Raw genomic sequence first — 21795 nt, 5'->3', positions numbered from 1 at the left:
ATCGAGTCTGCACCGGCTCTTGGAAAGAGCACCCTACCCAAGGTCAACACCTCCACCCTATCCCCATAACCCAGTAACCCCATCCAACACTAAGGGCAATTTTGGACACTAAGGGCAATTTATCATGGCCAATCCACCTAACCTGCACATCTTTGGACTGTGGGAGGAAACCGGAGCACCCGGAGGAAACTCATGCACACACGGAGAGGATGTGCAGACTCCGCACAGACAGTGACCCAAGCCGGAATCGAACCTGGGACCCTGGAGCTGTGAAGCAATTGTGCTATCCACAATGCTTCCGTGCTGTCCCGGTTGCTTGAGTACCAGTCCTTTGTTTTGGTGAAGATGGGCCATCAAATGTTAATTGGCCCCATTAAAGTGCTAATTGGACGGAGTTTCGATACCGTCTGGACTTTTTGCTGACAAATATGCATTTCAGGCTCTGAGCCTGCCTGAGTCTTGGCTTGTCCATTTTACCTGCCAGGCTTTGCGAGTTTCTCTGTACCTTGTTGGAAGTGGCCACCCCAGATGGCTACAGGAGCAGGTAATAGCAGATGCGGGCGGGTGGTGTGTTATAGTAATGGGGCATTAGAAGGGAAACAGGTGGTGGTGGTGAATATATATGCCCTGAATTGGGACGATACGGTGTCCATAAAGTGGTTGTTGGCAGCGATACCAGATCAAGGTACCCACCAACATATAATGGGTGGGGATATGAACTGTGTGTTAGACCCGAGGGTGGGCCGCTCTAAGCAAAGGTCGTTGGACCCGGACAGGATGGCAAATGCATTATTTTCATTTATGGATTAACCTGGGGGGCAGGGGGGAGACAGACCCTTGGAGATTCCTTTTTCTCCTCTGTATCTGATGTGTTTTCCGGGATTGACAGCTTTGTTGTGAACAGGGCACCTTTGGCAGGGCTGAAGAACTCTGAGTACTCAGCTGTGGTCATTTCTGACCATGCCCCACATTGGGCGGACGTGGAGTGGAGGTAGGCCAGTGGCATCGCAAGGGGGTCGCAGTTAGATGTAGGTCTGCTAGCGGACCTGGGGTTCTGTGCAAGGCTCTCAAGGGCTATCCAGGATTATATCCAGGATTATATGTAGGGGGTCTCTCAATGGTCCCCCAACCTCGAGGTACCATCATGGTAGGCCATAGCTTTACCGATGATTTCCAGGCCACAGGCCCACCTAAGATGGTGACCTTACCCACCAAGCTGGTGGAACAAAGAAAAATTTCCGGTCAGTTAGAACCCCCCCAAAGATACAGTACTCTATAGGTAACCCTTCGTAACGTTCCTAACAACATCCGTAAGCCATACACCCTTTTTTCCTCCAAAAACAGTAGGTTTGTATTCCTTACAGAAACAGGTATTACTTTGAAATCATGAAGTGATCTGGAGACATTCTTTAGCATGTAGAAAGAGAGAGACCAAAATATACCTTCTTGGTTTGAATGCAGCTCCCCAACTGAAAACCAAAAGTAAAACGCAGAGCTACAAGCAGCTTCCAGCTCAAAGCAAAAGTAAAAAGTTGAGCCAGAACCCAGCTCCACCCACATAATGACATCACTGCAGCCATTTGAGAAGACAAACATTTCTTAAAGTGACATTACCATGACATAATGGACCATTATGCGCAAGCTCCAAGGGGTCATATTTGAAGAGTATCCCAAAGATGCGCTGGGAAACTGTTCCCCCACCTGGGGAGGTTCTCAGGTAAGGGGCTGGATTCTCCATTTTTGGGACTATGTCCCCATGTCGTCGTGAAAACTGTGGGGCTGGATACTCCGCCCCGCCACATTTCTGTTTCACCCCATTGGCGGGATGCTCCGTTACGCCAGCTGATCAATGGGTTTTCCTATTATGGGGAAGCCACATGCCATCGGGAAACCCCCGGGCTGCTGGCAAAACGGAGCATCCCGCTGGCGGAGAATCCAACCCGTGATTTTTTACGGCACGCGGCGAGCAAGCAGCTGTCATGGAGCTCCAGCTGCTGACATTGCTCCCCCCCCCCCCCCCCGTACGTCCGGGTCAGTGGCCATGCATGCGCATGGCGGCGGCCTCCAGCGGCTGCGTCGTGCTCCATGGCGGACTCAGCCCGCGGACCTGGACCACCGAAGCAGTGCCCCGCATCGGCCGCTCACCCGACCCGGACCAAGTCCCGAATGAGGCCCCTCCCTTCCCCTCCGATCAGCCCGCCCCAACTGTGGAGGCCGCGGACAGAGTCTGCAGCCGCCTCGCGTGTTTTCCGAATGGCAGGACCACATTAGAAACACGCCATCAGGAATCCGGCCGGTCGGGGACGGAGAATAGCCGGGCAGGTCTCAGGCAATGGCCTGGGGCGGTGGATACTCGGCGCGGCGTGAACCCCAAGTACGCCGCGGCGTGATCCCCGAGTACACCGCTTTTCGGGGGGGGCGAGGAACCATGGAACCGGCGCCGGTCCCGATTTTGTGTGGGAAAACGGTTCTACGCCAGTCGCCGAACGTGATTTCAATGTCGGGGTGCGGAGAATCCAGCCTAAGATTGCCACAGCAATTGCCTAGGAAGTACAAACTTCTCCATGGAGAAATGCCCTACACTTGGAACCATCCAAAAATGCAATTTAAGTTGCAAACATCTGATGGTTCTAATTGGGTTACAGCAATAATTACCGAGAAAAAAATGGAACAATTTAAACAAATTTTAGCTTCTGAGTAATGATTGCACAGTCCATCACCTAACCCATCACATTACTCCCACCACACCACTGAATCCCCAGGGGATACGCCACCCCCCACAATACTCCTCCACTCTCCTGATCCCCTGAAGGGATTCCGTCCATTCACTTGACTACACTGCCATAGGACCCCCCCCCCCCCCGCAACCCACTGACCTCCAGGGACCACTGGCTAGGGAAATTGCAAATGCACGAGTGAAAGTTTACCAAAATTCACTAGACTCTGGGGTGGTCCCGCCGGATTGGAAATTAGCAAACATGACACCACTGTTTAAAAAAGGAGGTAGGCAGAAAGCGGGTAATTATAGGCCAGTGAGCTTAACTTCGGTTGTAGGGAATATGCTGAAACCTATCATCAAGGAAGAAATAGCGAGGCATCTGGATGGAAATTGTCCCATTCGGCAGACGCAGCATGAGTTCATAAAGAGCAGGTCGTGCCTAACTAATTTAGTGGAAATTTTTGAGGACATTACCAGTGCGGTAGATAACGGGCAGACAATGGATGTGGTATATCTGGATTTCCAGAAAGCCTTTGACAAGGTGCCACACAAAAGGTTGCTGCATAAGATAAAGATGCATGGCATTAAGGGGAAAGTAGTAGCATGGATAGAGGATTGGTTAATGAATAGAAAGCAAAGAGTGGGGATTAATGGGTGTTTCTCTGGTTGGCAATCACTAGCTAGTGGTATCCCTCAGGGATCAGTGTTGGGCCCACAATTGTTCACAATTTACATAGATGATTTGGAGTTGGCGACCAAGGGCAATGTGTCCAAGTTTGCAGACGACACTAAGAAAAGTGGTAAAGCAAAAAGTGCAGAGGATACTGGAAGTCTGCAGAGGGATTTGGATAGGCTAAGTGAATGGGCTAGGGTCTGGCAGATGGAATACAATGTTGACAAATGTAAGGTTATCCATTTTGGTAGGAATAACAGCAAAAATTAAATGAAAATCGCTTATTGTCACAAGTAGACTTCAAATGAAGTTACTGTGAAATGCCCCTAGTCGCCACATTCCGGCGCCTGTTCGGGGAGGCTGGTACAGGAATTGAACCGTGCTGCTGGCCTGCCTTAAATGATAAAATATTAAAACATGCTGTTGTGCAGAGAAACCTGGGTGTGCTCGTGCATGAGTCGCAAAAAGTTGGTTTACAGGTGCAACGGGTGATTAAGAAGGCGAATGGAATTTTGTCCTTCATTGCTAGAGGGATGGAGTTTAAGACTGGAGAGGTTATGCTGCAATTGTATCAGGTGTTAGTGAGGCCAAACCTGGATTATTGTGTTCAGTTTTGGTCTCCTTACTTGAGAAAGGACGTACTGGCACTGGAGGGTGTGCAGAGGAGATTCACTAGGTTAATCCTAGAGCTGAAGGGTTGGATTACGAGGAGAGGATTAAGGGTTATGGTATTCTGGCCGGAAAGTGGAGCTGATCCACAAAAGATCAGCCATGATCTCATTCAATGGCGGAGCAGGCTTGAGGGGCCAGATGGCCTACTCCTGCTCCTAGTTCTTATGTTCTTGACTCCTCTCACAACACCAACTAATTCCCCCATGGAACACACTCCCTCCCCTTCCCCCCATCTCCTCCAAGGCATTGCACCACTGACGGGAACTCCATAACCCAAGGGATTTCCCCGACAGGGCTCCCCTCGCCAGTCAAGTCTGACTCTCCCCCACAGATGCAAATATCCTCACACCTCCCCTCGTAATAACCGGCCCAACACACCACTCCCCAAAGCCAAACCCGACCTAACACCGCTCACAAGGCCCAATCTGACACAACACCTCCAACGCAATCCTACCCAATTACCTTCCCCCATGCTCATCAAAGACTTTTAAACTTGACTGGACGTTTAAACATATCTGGTAACAGGCACCAATGGCATATAAAAGGGGTGTATGGTATATTTACCTATGACTCTACAGCCCTTGACACTAGGCACTGGGGACCTACTGCACTGCCGTGTTCTTGCCTGGCCTTATGTAGGATCACCTGGGCTTCAAGGTAAGAACTTTCAGAGGAGATGTAATTCGACTCAACCCCCATTCCATTGTTTTTGGCCAAATGTGTAATTTGGATTTATTTATACACAAGTGGTTAGATTTTAATGTTGGGCTCGGGAAGTGAGAGCGTAGCCATTTTCTGATTTCAGAAATCTGAGCCCATCACCTTTGTCCTTACCTGCCATACTTTGATCTTGTGGAGGCTTGAGCAGGCAGTTTTTTTGTTTTCTGACTCCTGAGGCAGTGTTGGAGGGCTGCGGGTGCTGAGATAGGTTGATGATGAGGCCAGCCTCGATTTGCCAGGACATCAGTTCAGCTCTCCAACTTGCTCATATGCCGCTTAACCTGCACCCATCAATTCCCTCATCTATCCAGCCACTGCCTGAAACCCCCTCAATGGCCCTGCTGATTCACTGTGTGTCCGTGTACCCATCATACCCATCTTACTTCCTCATTCCCCCTCCATAACCCTCAAAGCCGCATGCCGCTTCCATACACCCAGGTATCAACATAACCACTCACCGTGTATCCACAATGTACAATCACATGAATGATAAAATAGTAATGGGAATACTTGAAATGGATTTTTAAAGAAAGAACATTTCTAACAATCTAACAGAGATCTTAGTGAAAAATACAACCAAATAAATTCTTGGCAAGTGTAGAAAAACCTAAATTCCCTCAAGTGGCCTTCCAGATGTAAAAGCAAACAAACTTCTTTTCAACAACCACATCAAAGATAGAAAACCTCTTAAAACTGAGATAAGTGGTTGGGTGTGACGTTAAAAAGTTTCATATTATAGTTACAATAAAGTTTTTGAAAATAAATAGTCTAGTCCTATTTTTTAATGCCACCACTCCTGGAGCGAATCATTCTTTCCGCACAGCCTTTCAAATAAACAAAAACATTGGGTTTCGGTCCAGTATCCGAGCCACTGTCAGGGCCTGTCTGGAATTGTTAAAGCTCTTAACCGTTTGGGTAGATGACTAGGTCACTGGTCAGTGAGTGGGTGGGTAGATGAGTACGTGTTTAGGTTGTGAGTGTAGATGATTGGGTTAGAGGCTGCCAGGTTGAGGATAGGCTGAGAAGAGACAGGCACTCGGGGAACAGGATGTTGGGTCGGTGTTCGGGTAATAGGAATGGGAGTGGAAGATAGTCGGGTCAGGTGATATTTTTCAGTGTGGTGGGGGTATGTGTGGGGTGTAGTGGGTTGTGTTGAACTGTTAATCATTGAGTTATACAAGAAATTAAACAGTGAGGCAATACTAGGGTATTGTACCATACATCTAGCTCAAGCCTCTGGTACTGAGCTCAGTGTAGGAAACATTCTCACAGTGTCCCAGCAGTGGAAATCAGCCCACTGGAAGTTAAAATTTGACAGACAATTACCACACATGTGCACAGGTCAAGACTTCCAACAGGCCCTAAAGAGTTACAGCAGCGGACCTCTCAACATTCATCACTGTTGACATCAGAACATAGCGGCTAAAGCTTTTATCATTCCCAACCCCGTTCCAATGAGGTGGCCAACACCTCAAGGTTCAAATGAATTTGGACAACTGGAGCAAATATTGCGTGAAAGTTTTATTACACAACTACAAAACAAGAAACTACTGTTTGCTTCAAATCAATGTAAGCTCAGTTTTAAGGAACTGCTCCCGAAGTTCCAAATTGATTGCCTCAAGAAATCTTAAATACCTAAAGGCCTTATTTTCTCGTTTCTGTGATGAATTCTTATGCTGGGTTACAGTCTGGGGTTGGGGTATCCTTTCTGCACTAGATTCTTCTCCACAAAATCCACAGAACAGACAAGTTTCAAAGAAATCCTGACTTCTTTGGAGGTTGGGCTCTAAGCGATATTTTTGTCTACATTGAGTGATCCTGAAATCCTCGAAGACGATACTTGTGTAACATCTGTTTGGGGAAATACACTACCGATCTTTGCTGATTTGCTCTGGGATGTGTTTCCAAGAGATTTGGATTATTTTTGGTGTGGATTGAGATTTTCCGGAATGAGGCTTTTGGATGGTCTTGCTCATTTGCTGAGGAACTGTTGAAAGGGAGTTATTTGTATGAGCCTTTTGGTGGTTTGGAACACATGTGCTTGAAGATGCTAGTCATTTTCAGTGGAAAATTTATTGACTTCATGGGTGATTTCAGTCTGGGTTTCTGAGATATTTTATCCACGTATCTAATGGAATTTCGTGAGGAATTTTCCTACCCTGGAGATATGACTTTGGAATATGATTCTTGCCTCTTGGGTTGATATCCAAGAAGTCATCTTCATCTTGGATGGAGATTTTACTGAAATCTCTTAAGATTTCTGGCGGAGGGTTTGAAGGTCCCCTTCGATTTTGAGATCGTTTGGCTGGCACAATTCCCCTGGCCCCTGTATCAGATATTGGGATGTGCTGTTTCTCTTTTGATTCGTCTTTTTGTGAATACTCATGTGGATTAGTTTTTATGACATCCTGTTTGTCTTCAACTTGAGATTCCAGGAGATTGTCCTCATATGCTGATTTGGGTCTTTTACTGTCTTGTTTGATTGGAGATCGTGTTACCAGGCGTTGATCATTTGAAGAGAACGGCGCATTTCCCCAGATGCTATGGTGGATTCCTTTGGATGGTTTAAGGTTGAATTGTCCATTCTCTGAAACCCTTTTGAAACTGAACATTGGAGAAACTTGGGGTGTCTCAGTCTGTGTCGCTACGCTGTATGTCTCTGGTTTAGGCTGGCGGTATCGCTTAGTGACCTTTGGATATTTTCTGACTTTTTGCTTTGGAATGCTTTCAGGTTTCATGGACTTTGATGATCTAGTATTTCTTTTCTTTTCAAAATAATTGATAAGTGGTTGGATTTTAAATGGACCTGAGGGGGGTTCCTCTTCCATCTTGGGATGTGTTGAATGTGAGGAGCTGTACAGCAGCTCAGGTGGGGGTGGGGGGAAATCAGCATATGAGTCCTGAGGTAGTTCTGCTGATTTGATTGGGTTTCGCTTCAAATAGGTGGCTTGGTGCTCAGGGACATTGGACAGAGTTTCAGACTCCAGGTGTGAAATCTGTTCATTATAATTTCTGAGGAACGCTGCTTCTTGTTTGTTTGAAAGCTCAGATTGCCTTTCAGGTTTGATGACATTTAACGTGTACCGGGTACCACTGATAGTGACACTGTGTGGACCTGAAATACTGAGGCTAAGAGAGTTTGGATCAACATCTGATGGGAGGTTAAATTTGGTGTAAAACCCATAAAAAACATTTTTGGTCATTCCAATTTCATCCTGTGTTATCACTGACTCATCTCCAAATATACTCACTCTTCTATTATTGACTGTTGAATTCACCTTACTCACAGGAATGTGTCCAAGGTATAAACACAGAGAAAACGTCTTCAATGTCTCACTTTCTCTTCTATTATTCATGTCCTTTCAAATTGTTCTCCATCGAAGAAGCCACCTTCATTTGTGAGCATCTTTCGTACATCTATTAGAAAAATAGCTACATGAAATTGAAACTTCACTAGAATCAATCAATTATCTATTGGAAAGAATAATAATAATATCCCTGTGGTTGTGGTGAATATGAAATGAACATGCTAAATTAAAAAATAATAAAACAATGACAATGGTCAAGATCTACCTTTCAAAATCATAATGAGGTGAAAGGCACTTACTGTTATTTAAGCGATTTCAGGCAAGGGTCTGCACAGGGTTAAAGGAAAATATCCAAATTTGCTGTCTAAATCTGCCACTTGTAAGGGCCCTTCCTGTAGATTCCCTCCCCCCCCCCCCCCCCCCGCCTTACTTTACGTTTGCTGTTAGCATTTTGATCCATGGATGCTTAATGGACATATATCTTTAAGTCGAGCAAGGGGAGAAAGGAACTCAAAAATTACAAAAGGGAATACTGTGCTAGCCTTCAGACAGCGGAACTCAGACTTTTCGGCACACGAGAGACCGGTGGGACTCGGTTCAATTGGTTGGCTTGTGGCCAATGAATTAGCAAAAAGGCTGTATTTTGCACGGTAACAGGGAATGATTGAATCCTGCCTGAATGGAATAATATTTTTCAGAGATCCAAGGAAGGACATTTGGAGTCCTGAATGTTCAGAGAGAAGAAGCTGCTTCCTTTCTCGCTTGTGTTTTCTCCAGAAAAGCTGCCTAGTTGTGCAGGGAATCTGAATGTATCTACAGTGAAAACCATTATGGACTGAAAGCAAAGAAAAACTTGAATTGAAAGCCTAGATTGAAGGAAGGTGTGCTATTCGAAAACCATCTGAAACAAACCATCTGGGTTTCCCTGGGTTCCTGTGGCTATGACATCTTTCATTCTCAATCCACAGTACAAATATTTCCCAGTTTCTCTGTCTATTAGCTTTGACAAAGGGGCATTTGAACTTGAAACGTTAGCTCCTTTCTCTCCCTACAGATGCTGCCAGACCTGCTGAGATTTTCCAACATTTCCTCTTTGGTTAAAGACTTTTCTGCGTTTGACTTATTATTTAACTCCCCTCTTTTCCTCAAGTGTTTGCCAAGGGCCAAAGACTTTGGGTATTTTTCTGAGAATGATTTATTAATTTCAATTGCGTTGTGACTCCGGGTCAAGTGTGGCTAGAATTGAGAGCGCACGAGCCCAGGCTATTAGAATAGATGGCATTGAGGTATGTAGGGAAGAGGTGTTGGCAATTCTGGACAGGCTGAAAATAGATAAGTCCCCGGGGCCTGATGGGATTTATCCTAGGATTCTCTGGGAGGTCAGGGAAGAGATTGCTGGGCCTTTGGCTTTGATTTTTATGTCATCATTGGCTACAGGAATAGTGCAGGAGGACTGGAGGATAGCAAATGTGGTCCCTTTGTTCAAAAAGGGGAGTAGAGACAACCCCGGCAACTATAGACCGGTGAGCCTCACGTCTGTTGCGGGTAAAGTCTTGGAGGGGATTATAAGAGACAAGATTTATAATCATCTAGATAGGAATAATATGATTAGGGATAGTCAGCATGGCTTTGTGAAGGGTAGGTCATGCCTCACAAACCTTATTGAGTTCTTTGAGAAGGTGACTGAACAGGTAGACGAGGGTAGAGCAGTTGATGTGGTGTATATGGATTTCAGTAAAGCGTTTGATAAGGTTCCCCACGGTAGGCTATTGCAGAAAATACGGAGGCTGGGGATTGAGGGTGATTTAGAGATGTGGATCAGAAATTGGCTAGCTGAAAGAAGACAGAGGGTGGTGGTTGATGGGAAATGTTCAGAATGGAGTTCAGTTACAAGTGGCGTACCACAAGGATCTGTTCTGGGGCTGTTGCTGTTTGTCATTTTTATCAATGACCTAGAGGAGGGCGCAGAAGGGTGGGTGAGTAAATTTGCAGACGACACTAAAGTCGGTGGTGTTGTCGACAGTGTGGAAGGATGTAGCAGGTTACAGAGGGACATAGATAAGCTGCAGAGCTGGGCTGAGAGGTGGCAAATGGAGTTTAATGTAGAGAAGTGTGAGGTGATTCACTTTGGAAGGAATAACAGGAATGCGGAATATTTGGCTAATGGTAAAGTTCTTGGAAGTGTGGATGAGCAGAGGGATCTAGGTGTCCATGTACATAGATCCCTGAAAGTTGCCATCCAGGTTGATAGGGTTGTGAAGAAGGCCTATGGAGTGTTGGCCTTTATTGGTAGAGGGATTGAGTTCCGGAGTCATGAGGTCATGTTGCAGCTGTACAAAACTCTGGTACGGCCGCATTTGGAGTATTGCGTACAGTTCTGGTCACCGCATTATAGGAAGGACGTGGAGGCTTTGGAGCGGGTGCAGAGGAGATTCACCAGGATGTTGCCTGGTATGGAGGCAAAATCTTATGAGGAAAGGCTGATGGACTTGAGGTTGTTTTCGTTGGAGAGAAGAAGGTTAAGAGGAGACTTAATAGAGGCATACACAATGATCAGGGGGTTAGATAGGGTGGACAGTGAGAGCCTTCTCCCGCGGATGGAAATGGCTGGCACGAGGGGACATAGCTTTAAACTGAGGGGTAATAGATATAGGACAGAGGTCAGAGGTAGGTTCTTTACGCAAAGAGTGGTGAGGCCGTGGAATGCCCTACCTGCAACAGTAGTGAACTCACCAACATTGAGGGCATTTAAAAGTTTATTGGCTACGCATATGGATGATAATGGCATAGTGTAGGTTAGATGGCTTTTGTTTTGGTGCAACATCGTGGGCCGAAGGGCCTGTACTGCGCTGTATCGTTCTATTTTCTATGTTCTATGTAACACACTCCACCGTTAGATAGGAGACAGAGGGACGCAGAATTCGTGGACTTTCATGACAGCAAAACTGGTGCCTCACCTGGACCGATTCCGTTACTGCTAAGGGGATAGCGCCGGAGTCATGTGGAAAACAATCGATTCGAATGAGAAATGTTGCAGGATTCGCTGGTTTCGCGATTGACACTCAGGAGGCTGACCAGCTGCAGCTGATCAGCAACAAAATGGCAGTGAGGAGAGTGGCACCAAGGTTTGCGGACGCAGATCTCGGGTTCCTCCTGGACGCCGTGGAGGAGAGGAGGATGACCCTGTACCCCGTCCCATGAAGGAGGCTGCCAGCTGCCGTTTGCCGTGCATGGGCGCAGGTGGCAGAGGCGGTCAGCGCCATGGGCATCATCGGCCGGACCAGCCAGCAGTGCCACAAAAAACTGTATGACCACCTCAGGGCAGCCAGGGTGAGTAGGCAGCACCATGCCTCTGGCACCAACCCCTGTCCCAAACACCCGTAACCCGATACCACCCCTCCCCCACCTGGAGAATGGGTGAAACACTACCCTGCACCACAAGCCGGTATCCATACCGGCAGCCATGGCCGGGTGCCCTGGCCACTGAGGCCATTAGCTAGCCACCCCCTGGGCTAGCTAATCGTCGGACTGGCTAATAATGTTGTTTTCTGTCTCCCCCTCCAAGGAGAATGGCCCCTCATAACCGCCATTTGGGCAGCATGGTCGCATTGTGGATAGCACAATTGCTTCACAGATCCAGAGTCCCAGGTTAGATTCCGGCTTGGGTCACTGTCTGTACGGAGTCTGCACATCCTCCCCGTGTGTGCGTGGGTTTTCTCCGGGTGCTCCGGTTTCCTCCCACAGTCCAAAGATGTGCAGGTTAAGTGGATTGGCCATGATAAATTGCCCTTAGTGTCCAAAATTGCCCTTAGTGTTGGGTGGGGTTACTGGGTTTTCGGGATAGGGTGGAGGTGTTAACCTTGGGTAGGGTGCACTTTCCAAGAGCTGGTGCAGACCCGATGGGCCGAATGGCCTCCTTCTGACTGTAAATTCTATGATTTCCGGGAGAAGACAGGAGGGTGACCGCCGGACTTGAGGGCTTTCACTGTGGCTGAGCAGAAGGCCCTGGACATGGTCGGCGGCCCAGAGGAAAGGGAGGTCGCCGGGGTGGAATTTGGCTGCGGGCAAGGAAGTGAGACTCTGCTAAGTTGCGGTTCCCCATGACACATGTGTCAACACCGCCCAACACCACCCTCACCCGACACCTTCCCCATCCTCACCACCACCCAACCCCAACCACACGCTCACCACCCCGCACACCCCAGGACCTGCTGGGGATGGGGTAGGTCCATCTGGCGTCCCCCCCCCCCCCCCCAGCCAGTGCCACAGCCAGAGGGCCCCCCCCCTCGCCCATGAGTTGAGCAAAGATGAAAGCAGCCCAGATAGCTGCCCTACACCCGCGAATCAGGAGACCCCAGAGCTCGAGTCAGAGGATGACACAGATTTCCCATCCCGACACCCTCCACCATCCCAGAGGCACTCACCTCAGTTGGGCACTTTAATAAGAGGCTCCTGGGATTCTATCTAGTGCGCACCACGCAAATGATCCGGTACAGCAGGTGGAGGAGGGAACACCCGAGGGCTTCTGGAACAGACAGTCCAATCAATCATGGAGATGCAGTCGCAGAGCCAGGGGCTACATGATGGGTTGTTGGCAAGCCTCCAGTCCCTGCAGGCACAGTTGGGGGAGTCAGACCACGTGTCACAGCAGGTCAAAACCGCATGGGTGGCATCCACAGTGAAGGCATTGGGGGCGATGGTTTTGGCTGTGGATCACCATGTCCAGGGCATGTGGCATTCTGTGCGGGCGCTGTCCGAGGCGCAGAGCAGTTACCTGTGAGACAGGCAACCATGCGCCAGAGCCAACTGGAAATCACAGCGTGGCCCAGTCACAGCAAGCCATAGCTGGGAATGTCGGCTACATTGCCCAGGTCAATGTGGCGCAGACACAGAGTGAGGCGACCCAGTCCCAGAGTGAGATGGTGCAGTGACTGGCTGATGTGACACAAACCCAGAAGGTGGTGGCACGGCCAATGCGTGATGTGGAGCAGTCCCAGACAATGATGGTCCATTCCTTGAGCTCCATGGCCATATTCTAAGAAGAAATAGGAGAGCCTTGCTAAAGGTTTAGCAATCCATTGTTTTAGAACCACCGGATGATGTACAAACCAATCTCAGGACAACGGGACAAACAGTACCTCAGCACACAGAAACAGAACAAGCTGAAGATGTGCACAACACAGAGGCACACAGAAGCACAGCAAGAGCCATCTTCAGAAACAGTTGAAAGCAAATCAACCTCACAAGTTCAAGCAGCACTTAGAAGATTGACAAGACACAGAAGAAAGCCAGATTGAATTTGTGATGGACTTTAAACATGTGAATAATTGAATTATGCATATCATAAATATTGTGTACTGAATTTAAATAATGTATGTAAATATTGTTAATTTCCAAAGAAAAGGGGATGTGATGATATGCATAAGCAATCATGTAAATATTAATAGATATGACCTCCAACCAGTAGGTGGCAGTAAGGAACAACCATGTGACACTGTTACCCTGGGGTGTCTGGAGATAGTTGTTGCAGTGGATAGCTGCATTTGTAGTAGCTCTTAGATAATAGTAATTTATAGTTAGTAGATTTTGATAGTTTTCTTATTGTTATCTGACCCACGTTATTGTTTAACAATAAACATTCAACTAGTCACAACTAGAGCACTAATTCCGTCTAGCCAAGCACCAGAATATAACATGTCCTAACTCCTCTCTCTCTCCCATCAGCCACAATGCCAGTTTCGCGATTTTTAAAAGCAAAAGTGAACCGCGCCATTGGGAACTCGGCCCACCGGAGGAGGAGAATCGTAGAGGTCCCGGAGAATATCGGGTCAGGCCAGCTAATGAAATGCAAGCGGTTTGACTGTACATGCGTTCCGGAATGCATTGATGCCGCTGTCGAGGGGACGGAGAATTGCGATTTGGTGTCAAATAGGCGTCTGCTGCGATTTTGGCGTCGGAACCTATTCTCCGCACAATCACGTTTCCCGATTCCTGCATCGGCAACGGAGAATCTCGCCCAGAATCTCAGTCTACCAGGCCATTGGGAATAGCCTGAAGTTTCTGTATTTGCATGACTGATATAAACTGGCCACAGAAGTTTAAGTAGTGCTTATATCCTGTTACATAAAATGCTAAATGTTAATTACTGTCACTCGGTCCCTCTGAAAATTAACTATTATATTTTTTGAAATCATTCTGAAAGATTTTAATTTTAGGAGATTTAGAAATATAAATGTGTTATTGTTTATTTTTCCTTTCTATTTTTTTTCCTCAGTTTCTTGCTTTATGAACCTGATCTGACTTTAATGACACTTCGAAGCACTTCCTTCTCAGTACTTGTACTTTTTTTATCTTCATTCATGAAAGATGGGTATTGTTGGCTGGGTCACCATTTATTGCTAACTCTGATTGCTCTTGAATTGTGTGGCTTGCTGGGCCATTTCAGAGTCAACCACATTTCTTTGGATCTGGAGTCACAGACCAGGTAAGGGTGGCAGATTTCCTTCTGTAAAGGACATTAGTGAACCAGGTGGGATTTTACAACAATCAACAATGATTTCATTATTTAAAAAAATAATTTTATTACAAATTTATTCAAAAAGTTACAAAATATAAATAATCTGGGGAACACACTCCCCGAGTCACAGTTGTATCGTCTACACAGACTTTTCCTCTTTTTCATCCTGTGCACCCCCCCTCACCCCATGGACGATGAACAATTCCTCAAACATGGCCACGAACAGTCCCCACCATGCTTCAAAGCCCTCCGCTGAAACCCTCAGTTCAAACTTAATTTTCTCCACCCGAGGAACTCATATAGATCCCCTCACCAGGCCGCCACCCTCGGCGGCGTTGTCGACCACTATTCCAATAAAATTCTCCGCCAGGCAATCGGAGAGGCGAAGGCCACAACGTCGGCCTTCCTCCCCTCCAACATCTCCGCCTTTTCCGATGTCCCAAAACACGCCACCATGTGGTCCGGCCCGACCTCCACCCCCACAATCTTTACAAGCGTCTTGAACACCCCCCTCCCAGTACCTTTCTAGCTTCTCAGTACCCAGAACATATGTGCGTGGTTTGCTGGTCGGGAGCGCATCCCACCTCCTAAAATACCCCTCGTCTGTTCCACCAATGGCACCAAATTCAATTTATGTAGTTCTTCCCATCCCTGCACTACCTGGATGCCCAGATACCTAAAGCTCATCCCCACCACCTGAAACGGCAGCTCGCCCAACCTCCTTGTCTTGATTGGGAAGACCTCACTCTTCCCCATGTTTAGCTTCTATCTGGAAAACCGGTTAAACTCCTCGAAAATGTTCATAATTCCCAATACCTCCCAGTGGATCCAATATATAGAGCAGCAGATCGTCCACATATAGCGAGACCCTGTGCTCCACCCCCCCACCCCGCACTGTCCCTCTTCAATTCCTTAACGCTCAAAGCGCTTTTGCCACTGGCTCTGTTGCCAAGGCAAAAAGCAACGGGGAGTGTGGGCATCCCCACTTTGTCCCACGGTGTAATCCAAAGGCCTCCAAACACACCCGATTCATCCGTATACTTACCACCGATGCCCTATACAAAACCCGGACCCAGTCCACAAGCCCCTGCCCGAATCCGAACTGTCCCAGCAATCCCACAGATACTCCCATGCCACCCGATTCACCGCCTTCTCCGCGTCCATAGCGACCTCCACCTCCTGTCCCTCCGGGGCATCATTATCACGTTTCATAATCGCTCAACGTTCACTTACAGATGCCTCCCCTTTACAAACCCTGTCTGGTCTTCTTCTACCACCACCGGCACACAGTCCAGAATCCGCAAGGCCAAGATTTGTGCCAGCAGTTTGGCATCTACATTTAGCAGCGATATCAGGCGGTAGGATCCACACTGCTCCGGGTCCTTATCATTCTTCAATTTTAAGGATATCGAAGCCTTCGATAATGTAGGAGGGAGTTCCCCCTTTTCCCTCGCTTCATTATATGCCCTTACCAGCATGGCCCAGTTCCCCAGAAAATGTCTTATAACATTCTACAGGAAACCCATTCGGGCCAGGGGCCTTCCCCGCTCGCATCACACCCATACAGTCCATCACCTCCACCAATCCAATAGGGACCCCCAGCCTCTCCAACAGGTCCTCCTCCACCTTGGGGTGCTCCAATCTGTCTAGGAATCGCCGTCCCCCCCCCCCCCCCCCCCCGGCCTTGGGCTCCGATCCATAGAGCCTCTTAAAAAACACCTCGAAAACCCCATTCACCCCCACAGGGTCCAGAACCACTCTTCCCCTCCCATCTTTCACCCTTCCGATCTCCATCGCCGCATCTTGCTTCTTAAGTTGGTGAGCCAGCATCCTACTCGCCTTCTCCCCATACTCGTTCACTACCCCCCTGGCCCTCCGTAACTTCCCGGGAGAGACCAACCCAAACTCCATCTGGAGCTTCTGCCGCCCCTTCAACAACACTGCCTCAGGGTCCTCTGAATATCTCTTATCTATCCGCAGGATCTCGTCCACCAGCCTAGCCATCTCTGCCCGCTCCATCCTAACCCTATGCACCTGACGCGATATAAACTCCCCCCTAACCACTGCCTTAAGCGCCTCCCATAGTGTGGTGGCCGAAACCTCACCAGTGCCTTTCAGCTTCACGTATCTCCGGATGGTGGCCCTCATCAGCTAGCAACCCACACTGCGGCCGCTGCCCAACCCCCCCACTTTGGTCCACTTGCAAGAACATCCAGTGTGGCGCACAGTCAGAGATCACAATCGCCGAATACCCCGAGTCAACTACTCACGCCAGCAGCGTCTTATCCACCACAAGGTAGTCGATCCACAAGTACACCGTGTGCACATGGGAGAAGTACGAAAATTCCATCGCCCTCAGCCTCCCAAACCTCCATGGGTCCACCGCTTTATATGCTCCATGAACCTCGTTGGCTCCTTCGCCACTGCCGACACACTCCCCGACGGCGGACGCGACCAGCCAATACTTGGCTCAATGTCCGTATTGATGTCCCCCCCCCCCGATAATCAACCGATGCGAGTCCAGGTCCGGGATTGTCCCCAACACCCGCTTCATGAGTTCAACATCATTCCAGTTTGGGGCATACACATTCACCAAGACCACTGGCATCGTCTCCAGTTTCCCACTCACCATCACAAACCTTCCTCCCGAATCTGCCACTATATTCCCCACTTCAAACACTACCCGCTTGTTTGTCAGCACCGCCACCCCTCCTCACATCTTCATATCTAATCCTGAATGGAAGACAAGGCCTACCCAACCTGTCCTTTGCCTACTCTGGTCCCTAATCTTCAAATGTGTTTCTTGCAGAAAGGCCACGTCCGCCTTCAAGCCCCTGAAATGAACAAACATGTGTTATGGGCCAGGGTTTAGAGAACCCCAAAGTGTATCATGGCGTTTACCTGACCCACGACTTTTACTAGATTGTGATATGGGGAGCACACGGCCCACTCTCCAGGTGTGGTGCTGCAGAAATTTTTTAAGCAAAACAATGTTTATTCTATGAACTCAGTTAACCTTTTTAAAACAGACAGTGAACATCTTAGCAACCATCAATTCAAATACAACCGCCAAGGAATACAGCACGAACTTTCCTTTTAACATCCATAAGACAGAAAACCTTTTAACCAAAGCACATCAGGTTTAAATTATCTACTGAGAGCAGTTATCACTCTGAATTCACCAAATGATCTAGAGATAGTCTTTAGATGGCAGAGAGTTCCGCGAGATAGTCAAGGAATGATTGCCACCGCCTGGAGAACCCCTGAACCGATCCTCTCAACGCAAACTTCATCCGTTCCAGTTTTATGAACTCTGCCATATCCAGGCCTCCACGCCGGGGGGTTTTGCTTCCTTCCACATGAGTAAGATCCTTCGCCGGGCTACCAGGGACGCAAAGGCCAGAATATTGGCCTCTTTCGCCTCCTGCACTCCCGGCTCCTCCGCTACCCCAAATATAGCTAACCCCCAACCTGGCTTGACCCGGACCTTCACCACCTTTGAAATCATTCTTGCCCCTCCCCTCCAGTACTCATCCAGTGCCGGACACGACCAAAACATGTGTGTCTGGTTCGCCGGGCTTCCCAAGCACCTCCTGCACCTGTCCTCCACCCCGAAGAACCTCCTCAGCCTCGCTCCCGTCATGTGTGCTCTGTGTAGAACCTTGAATTGTATCAGGCTAAGCCTGGCACACGAGGAAGAGGAATTTACCCTACTTAGAGCATCAGCCCATACCCCCTCCTCAATCTCCTCCCCAAGCTCTTGTTCCCATTTTCCTTTCAGCTCCTCGACCAGCGCCTCCCCCTCGTCTCTCATCTCCTGATATGTTTCGGACACTTTGCCCTACCTGACCCATTTCCCCCGAAATCACTCTATCCTGGATCTTCTGTGTCGGGAGCAGCGGAAATTCCCTCACCTGTTGCCTCGTGAACGCCCTCACTTGCATGTATCTAAGGATATTCCCCGGGGGCAACTCATACTTTTCTTCCAGCGCTCCCAGGCTCGCAAACGTCCCGTCAATAAACAAGTCTCTCAATCTCCTAATTCCTGCCCGATGCCAGCTCTGGAACCCTCCCATCCATCCTTCCTGGGACAAACCTATGGTTGTTCCTGATCGGGGACCACACCGAGGCACCCGTCACACCCCTATGTTGCCTCCATTGCCTCCAGATCCTTAAGGTTGCCGCCACCACTGGGTTCGTGGTGTACCTTTTCAGGGAGAGCGGTAGTGGCGCCGTCACCAGCGCCTTTAGGCTCGTTCCTTTGCAGGACGCCATCTCCAGCCTCTTCCACGCCTCCCCATCTCCCTCCCCCATCCACTTGCGAACCATCGCCACATTGGCGGCCCAGTAATATTCGTCCAGATTCGGCAATGCCAGTCCCCCTCTGTCCCTGCTGTGCTGCAGGAACCCCCTCCTTACCCTCGGGGTCTTCCCTGCCCACACAAAACTCATAACACTTCTATCTATTTTCTTTAAAATGTCCTTAGTGATCAAAATGGGGAGACATTGAAACACGAAAAGAAACCGTGGGAGCACCATCATCTTTACCGCCTGCACTCTGCCCGCCAGTGAGAGCGGCAGCATATCCCACCTCTTGAAATCCTCCTCCATCTGCTCCACCAGCCACGTCAGATTGAGTTTGTGTGAAGTTCCCCAGCTCCTGGCTACCTGAATCCATAAATATCGGAAGCTCCTTTCCGCTCTACTTAACGGCAGGCCGTCTATCCCTCTTCCCTGATCCCCGGAGTGTACTACGAAAAGCTCACTCTTCCCCATATTAAGCCTATATCCCGAAAAATCTCCAAACTCCCTCAATATCTGCATAATCTCTGTCATCCCCTCCACTGGATCCGCCACATACAGCAGTAGGTCATCTGCGTAGAGTGACACTCGGTGTTCCTCTCCCCCTCTAACCACCCCCCTCCATTTCCTAGAGTCTCTCAACGCTATGGCCAGTGGTTCAATTGCCAGCACGAACAGTAATGGGGACAGAGGGCACCCCTGCCTTGTTCCCCTATGTAATCGAAAGTACTCCGATCTCTGCCGATTTGTGACTACACTTGCCACTGGGGCCCCATAGAGGAGTTTAACCCAACTGACAAAACCCTCCCCGAATCCAAACCTCCTCAGCACCTCCCATAAATACTCCCACTCTACCCTATCAAATGCCTTCTCTGCATCCATCGCTGCCACTATCTCTGCCTCCCCCTCCGCTGGGGGCATCATTATCACCCCCAACAACCGTCGCACGTTAACATTCAATTGTCTCCCCTTTACAAACCCTGTCTGGTCTCCATGCACCACCCCCAGGACACAATCCTCATCACTAGCACTTTTGCCAGCAACTTGGCGTCTACATTCAGGAGTGAGATAGGCCTATATCACCCGCATTGCAGCGGATCTTTATCTCGCTTCAGGATTAATGATATCGTCGCCTCCGACATTGTCGGGGGTAGAGTCCCCCCTTCCCTGGCCTCATTAAAGGTTCTCACCAGCAGCGGGGCCAACAAGTCCACATACTTCCTATAAAATTCCACCGGGAACTTGTCTGGTCCCGGGGCTTTCCCTGCCTGCATGTTCTCCAGCCCTTTCGTCACCTCGTCCACCCCGATTGGCACCCCCAGACCTGCCACCTCCTGCTCCTCCACCCTTGGGAACCTTAGTTGGTCCAAAAACTGTTGCATCCCCTCTTTTCCCTCCCGGGGTTGGGACCTATATAGCCTCTCATAAAAGGTCTTAAACACCTAATTTACCTTCCCTGCACTCCGCACCATAGTTCCCGCTTCATCCCTAACTTCCCCTATTTCCCTCGCCGCTATCCTCTTACAAAGCTGGTGGGCCAGCAGCCGGCTCACCTTTTCCCCATATTCGTATCTCATCCCCTGTGCCTTCCTCCACTGTGCCTCTGCCTTCCCTGTGGTCAGCAGGTCAAACTCCGTCTGAAGTCTTCGCCTCTCCGTACAGTCCTTCGTCCGGGGCCTCCGCATATCTTTTATCCACACTCAAAATCTCCCCCACTATTCTCTCTGTTTCTTTGCCCTCTTTTTTCTCCTTGTAAGCCCTAATGGAGATCAACTCTCCCCTAATCACCGCCTTCAGCGCTTCCCACACTACCCCCACCCGGACCTCACCGTCATCATTGGCCTCCAGGTACCGTTCAATACATCCCCGTACCCTTCCACAGACTCCCTCATCCGTCAATAGTCCCACATCCAGTCGCCAGAGTGGGCGCTGTTCCCTCTCCTCTACTAGTTCCAGATCCACCCAGTGCGGGGCATGGTCTGAAACGGCTATGGCCGAGTACTCCGTTCCTGCCACCCTTGAAATCAGTGCCCTACTCAAAACAAAGAAATTTATCCGGGAGAATACCTTATGAACATGGGAGAAAAAGGAAAACTCTTTGGCCAACGGCCTAGCAAATCTCCACGGATCCACTCCCCCCATTTGCTCCATAAACCCCCTGAGCACCTTGGCCGCTGCCGGCCTTCTTCCGGTCCTGGATCTAGACCGATCTAACCCTGGATCCAGCACAGTATTGGAAACCCCCCCCCATTACCAGGCTTCCTACCACCAGGTCCGGGATACGTCCCAGCATCCGCTTCATAAATCCCGCATCATCCCAGTTCGGGGCATGTACATTTACCAGCATGACCTCCATTCCTTGCAATCTACCACTCACCATCACATATCTACCACCGTTGTCCACCACTATATTCCTAGGCTCGAACGACACCCGTTTCCACACCAACATAGCCACCCCTCTATTTTTTGCGTCCAACCCTGAGTGGAACACCTGTCCCACCCATCCTTTCCTTAACCTAACCTGATCCGCCACCTTCAGATGCGTCTCCTGAAGCATGACCACGCCTGCCTTCAGTCCTTTTAAGTGCGCGAACACTCGGGCCCTCTTAATCGGCCCATTTAGGCCTCTCACATTCCACGTGATCAGCCGGATTGGGGGACTGCCCCCCCCCCCCCCCCCCCCCCCCCCCCACCCGCCGACTAGCCATCACCTACTCTAGGCTCTAAGCCAGTCCCACGTCCAGGTCCCACGCACCCACCCGTCCCCCAGGCGGCGCACTCCCGTCCCGACCACCTCTTGCCTTGCCAGCTCCCTCTCGGTCCCAGCAGCAGCAACCTAGTTGTCCCCCCCTCACCCCCCCCCCCCCCCATTGGATCCCCATCT

General features: G+C 49.3%; 1 protein-coding gene across 3 annotated transcripts in view; it reads right to left on the bottom strand.

Moving 5' to 3' along the window:
- Positions 1-6292: 6292 nt before the first annotated feature.
- Positions 6293-21795, bottom strand: part of LOC140428297 (uncharacterized) — a 64917-nt gene continuing 49414 nt past the window's right edge. For all 3 annotated transcript variants that reach the window (XM_072514616.1, XM_072514617.1, XM_072514615.1), the window contains one exon: positions 6293-8201. In XM_072514616.1, the coding sequence (XP_072370717.1) occupies positions 6878-8140 (1263 nt within the window). In that variant the 5' untranslated portion in view covers positions 8141-8201 and the 3' untranslated portion in view covers positions 6293-6877. The remainder of the gene's footprint in view (positions 8202-21795) is intronic.

This window comes from Scyliorhinus torazame, chromosome 8 (genome assembly GCF_047496885.1).
Source record: "Scyliorhinus torazame isolate Kashiwa2021f chromosome 8, sScyTor2.1, whole genome shotgun sequence".
NCBI classification, from domain to species: Eukaryota; Metazoa; Chordata; class Chondrichthyes; order Carcharhiniformes; family Scyliorhinidae; genus Scyliorhinus; species Scyliorhinus torazame.
This window is presented reverse-complemented; position numbering and strand designations above follow the sequence as displayed.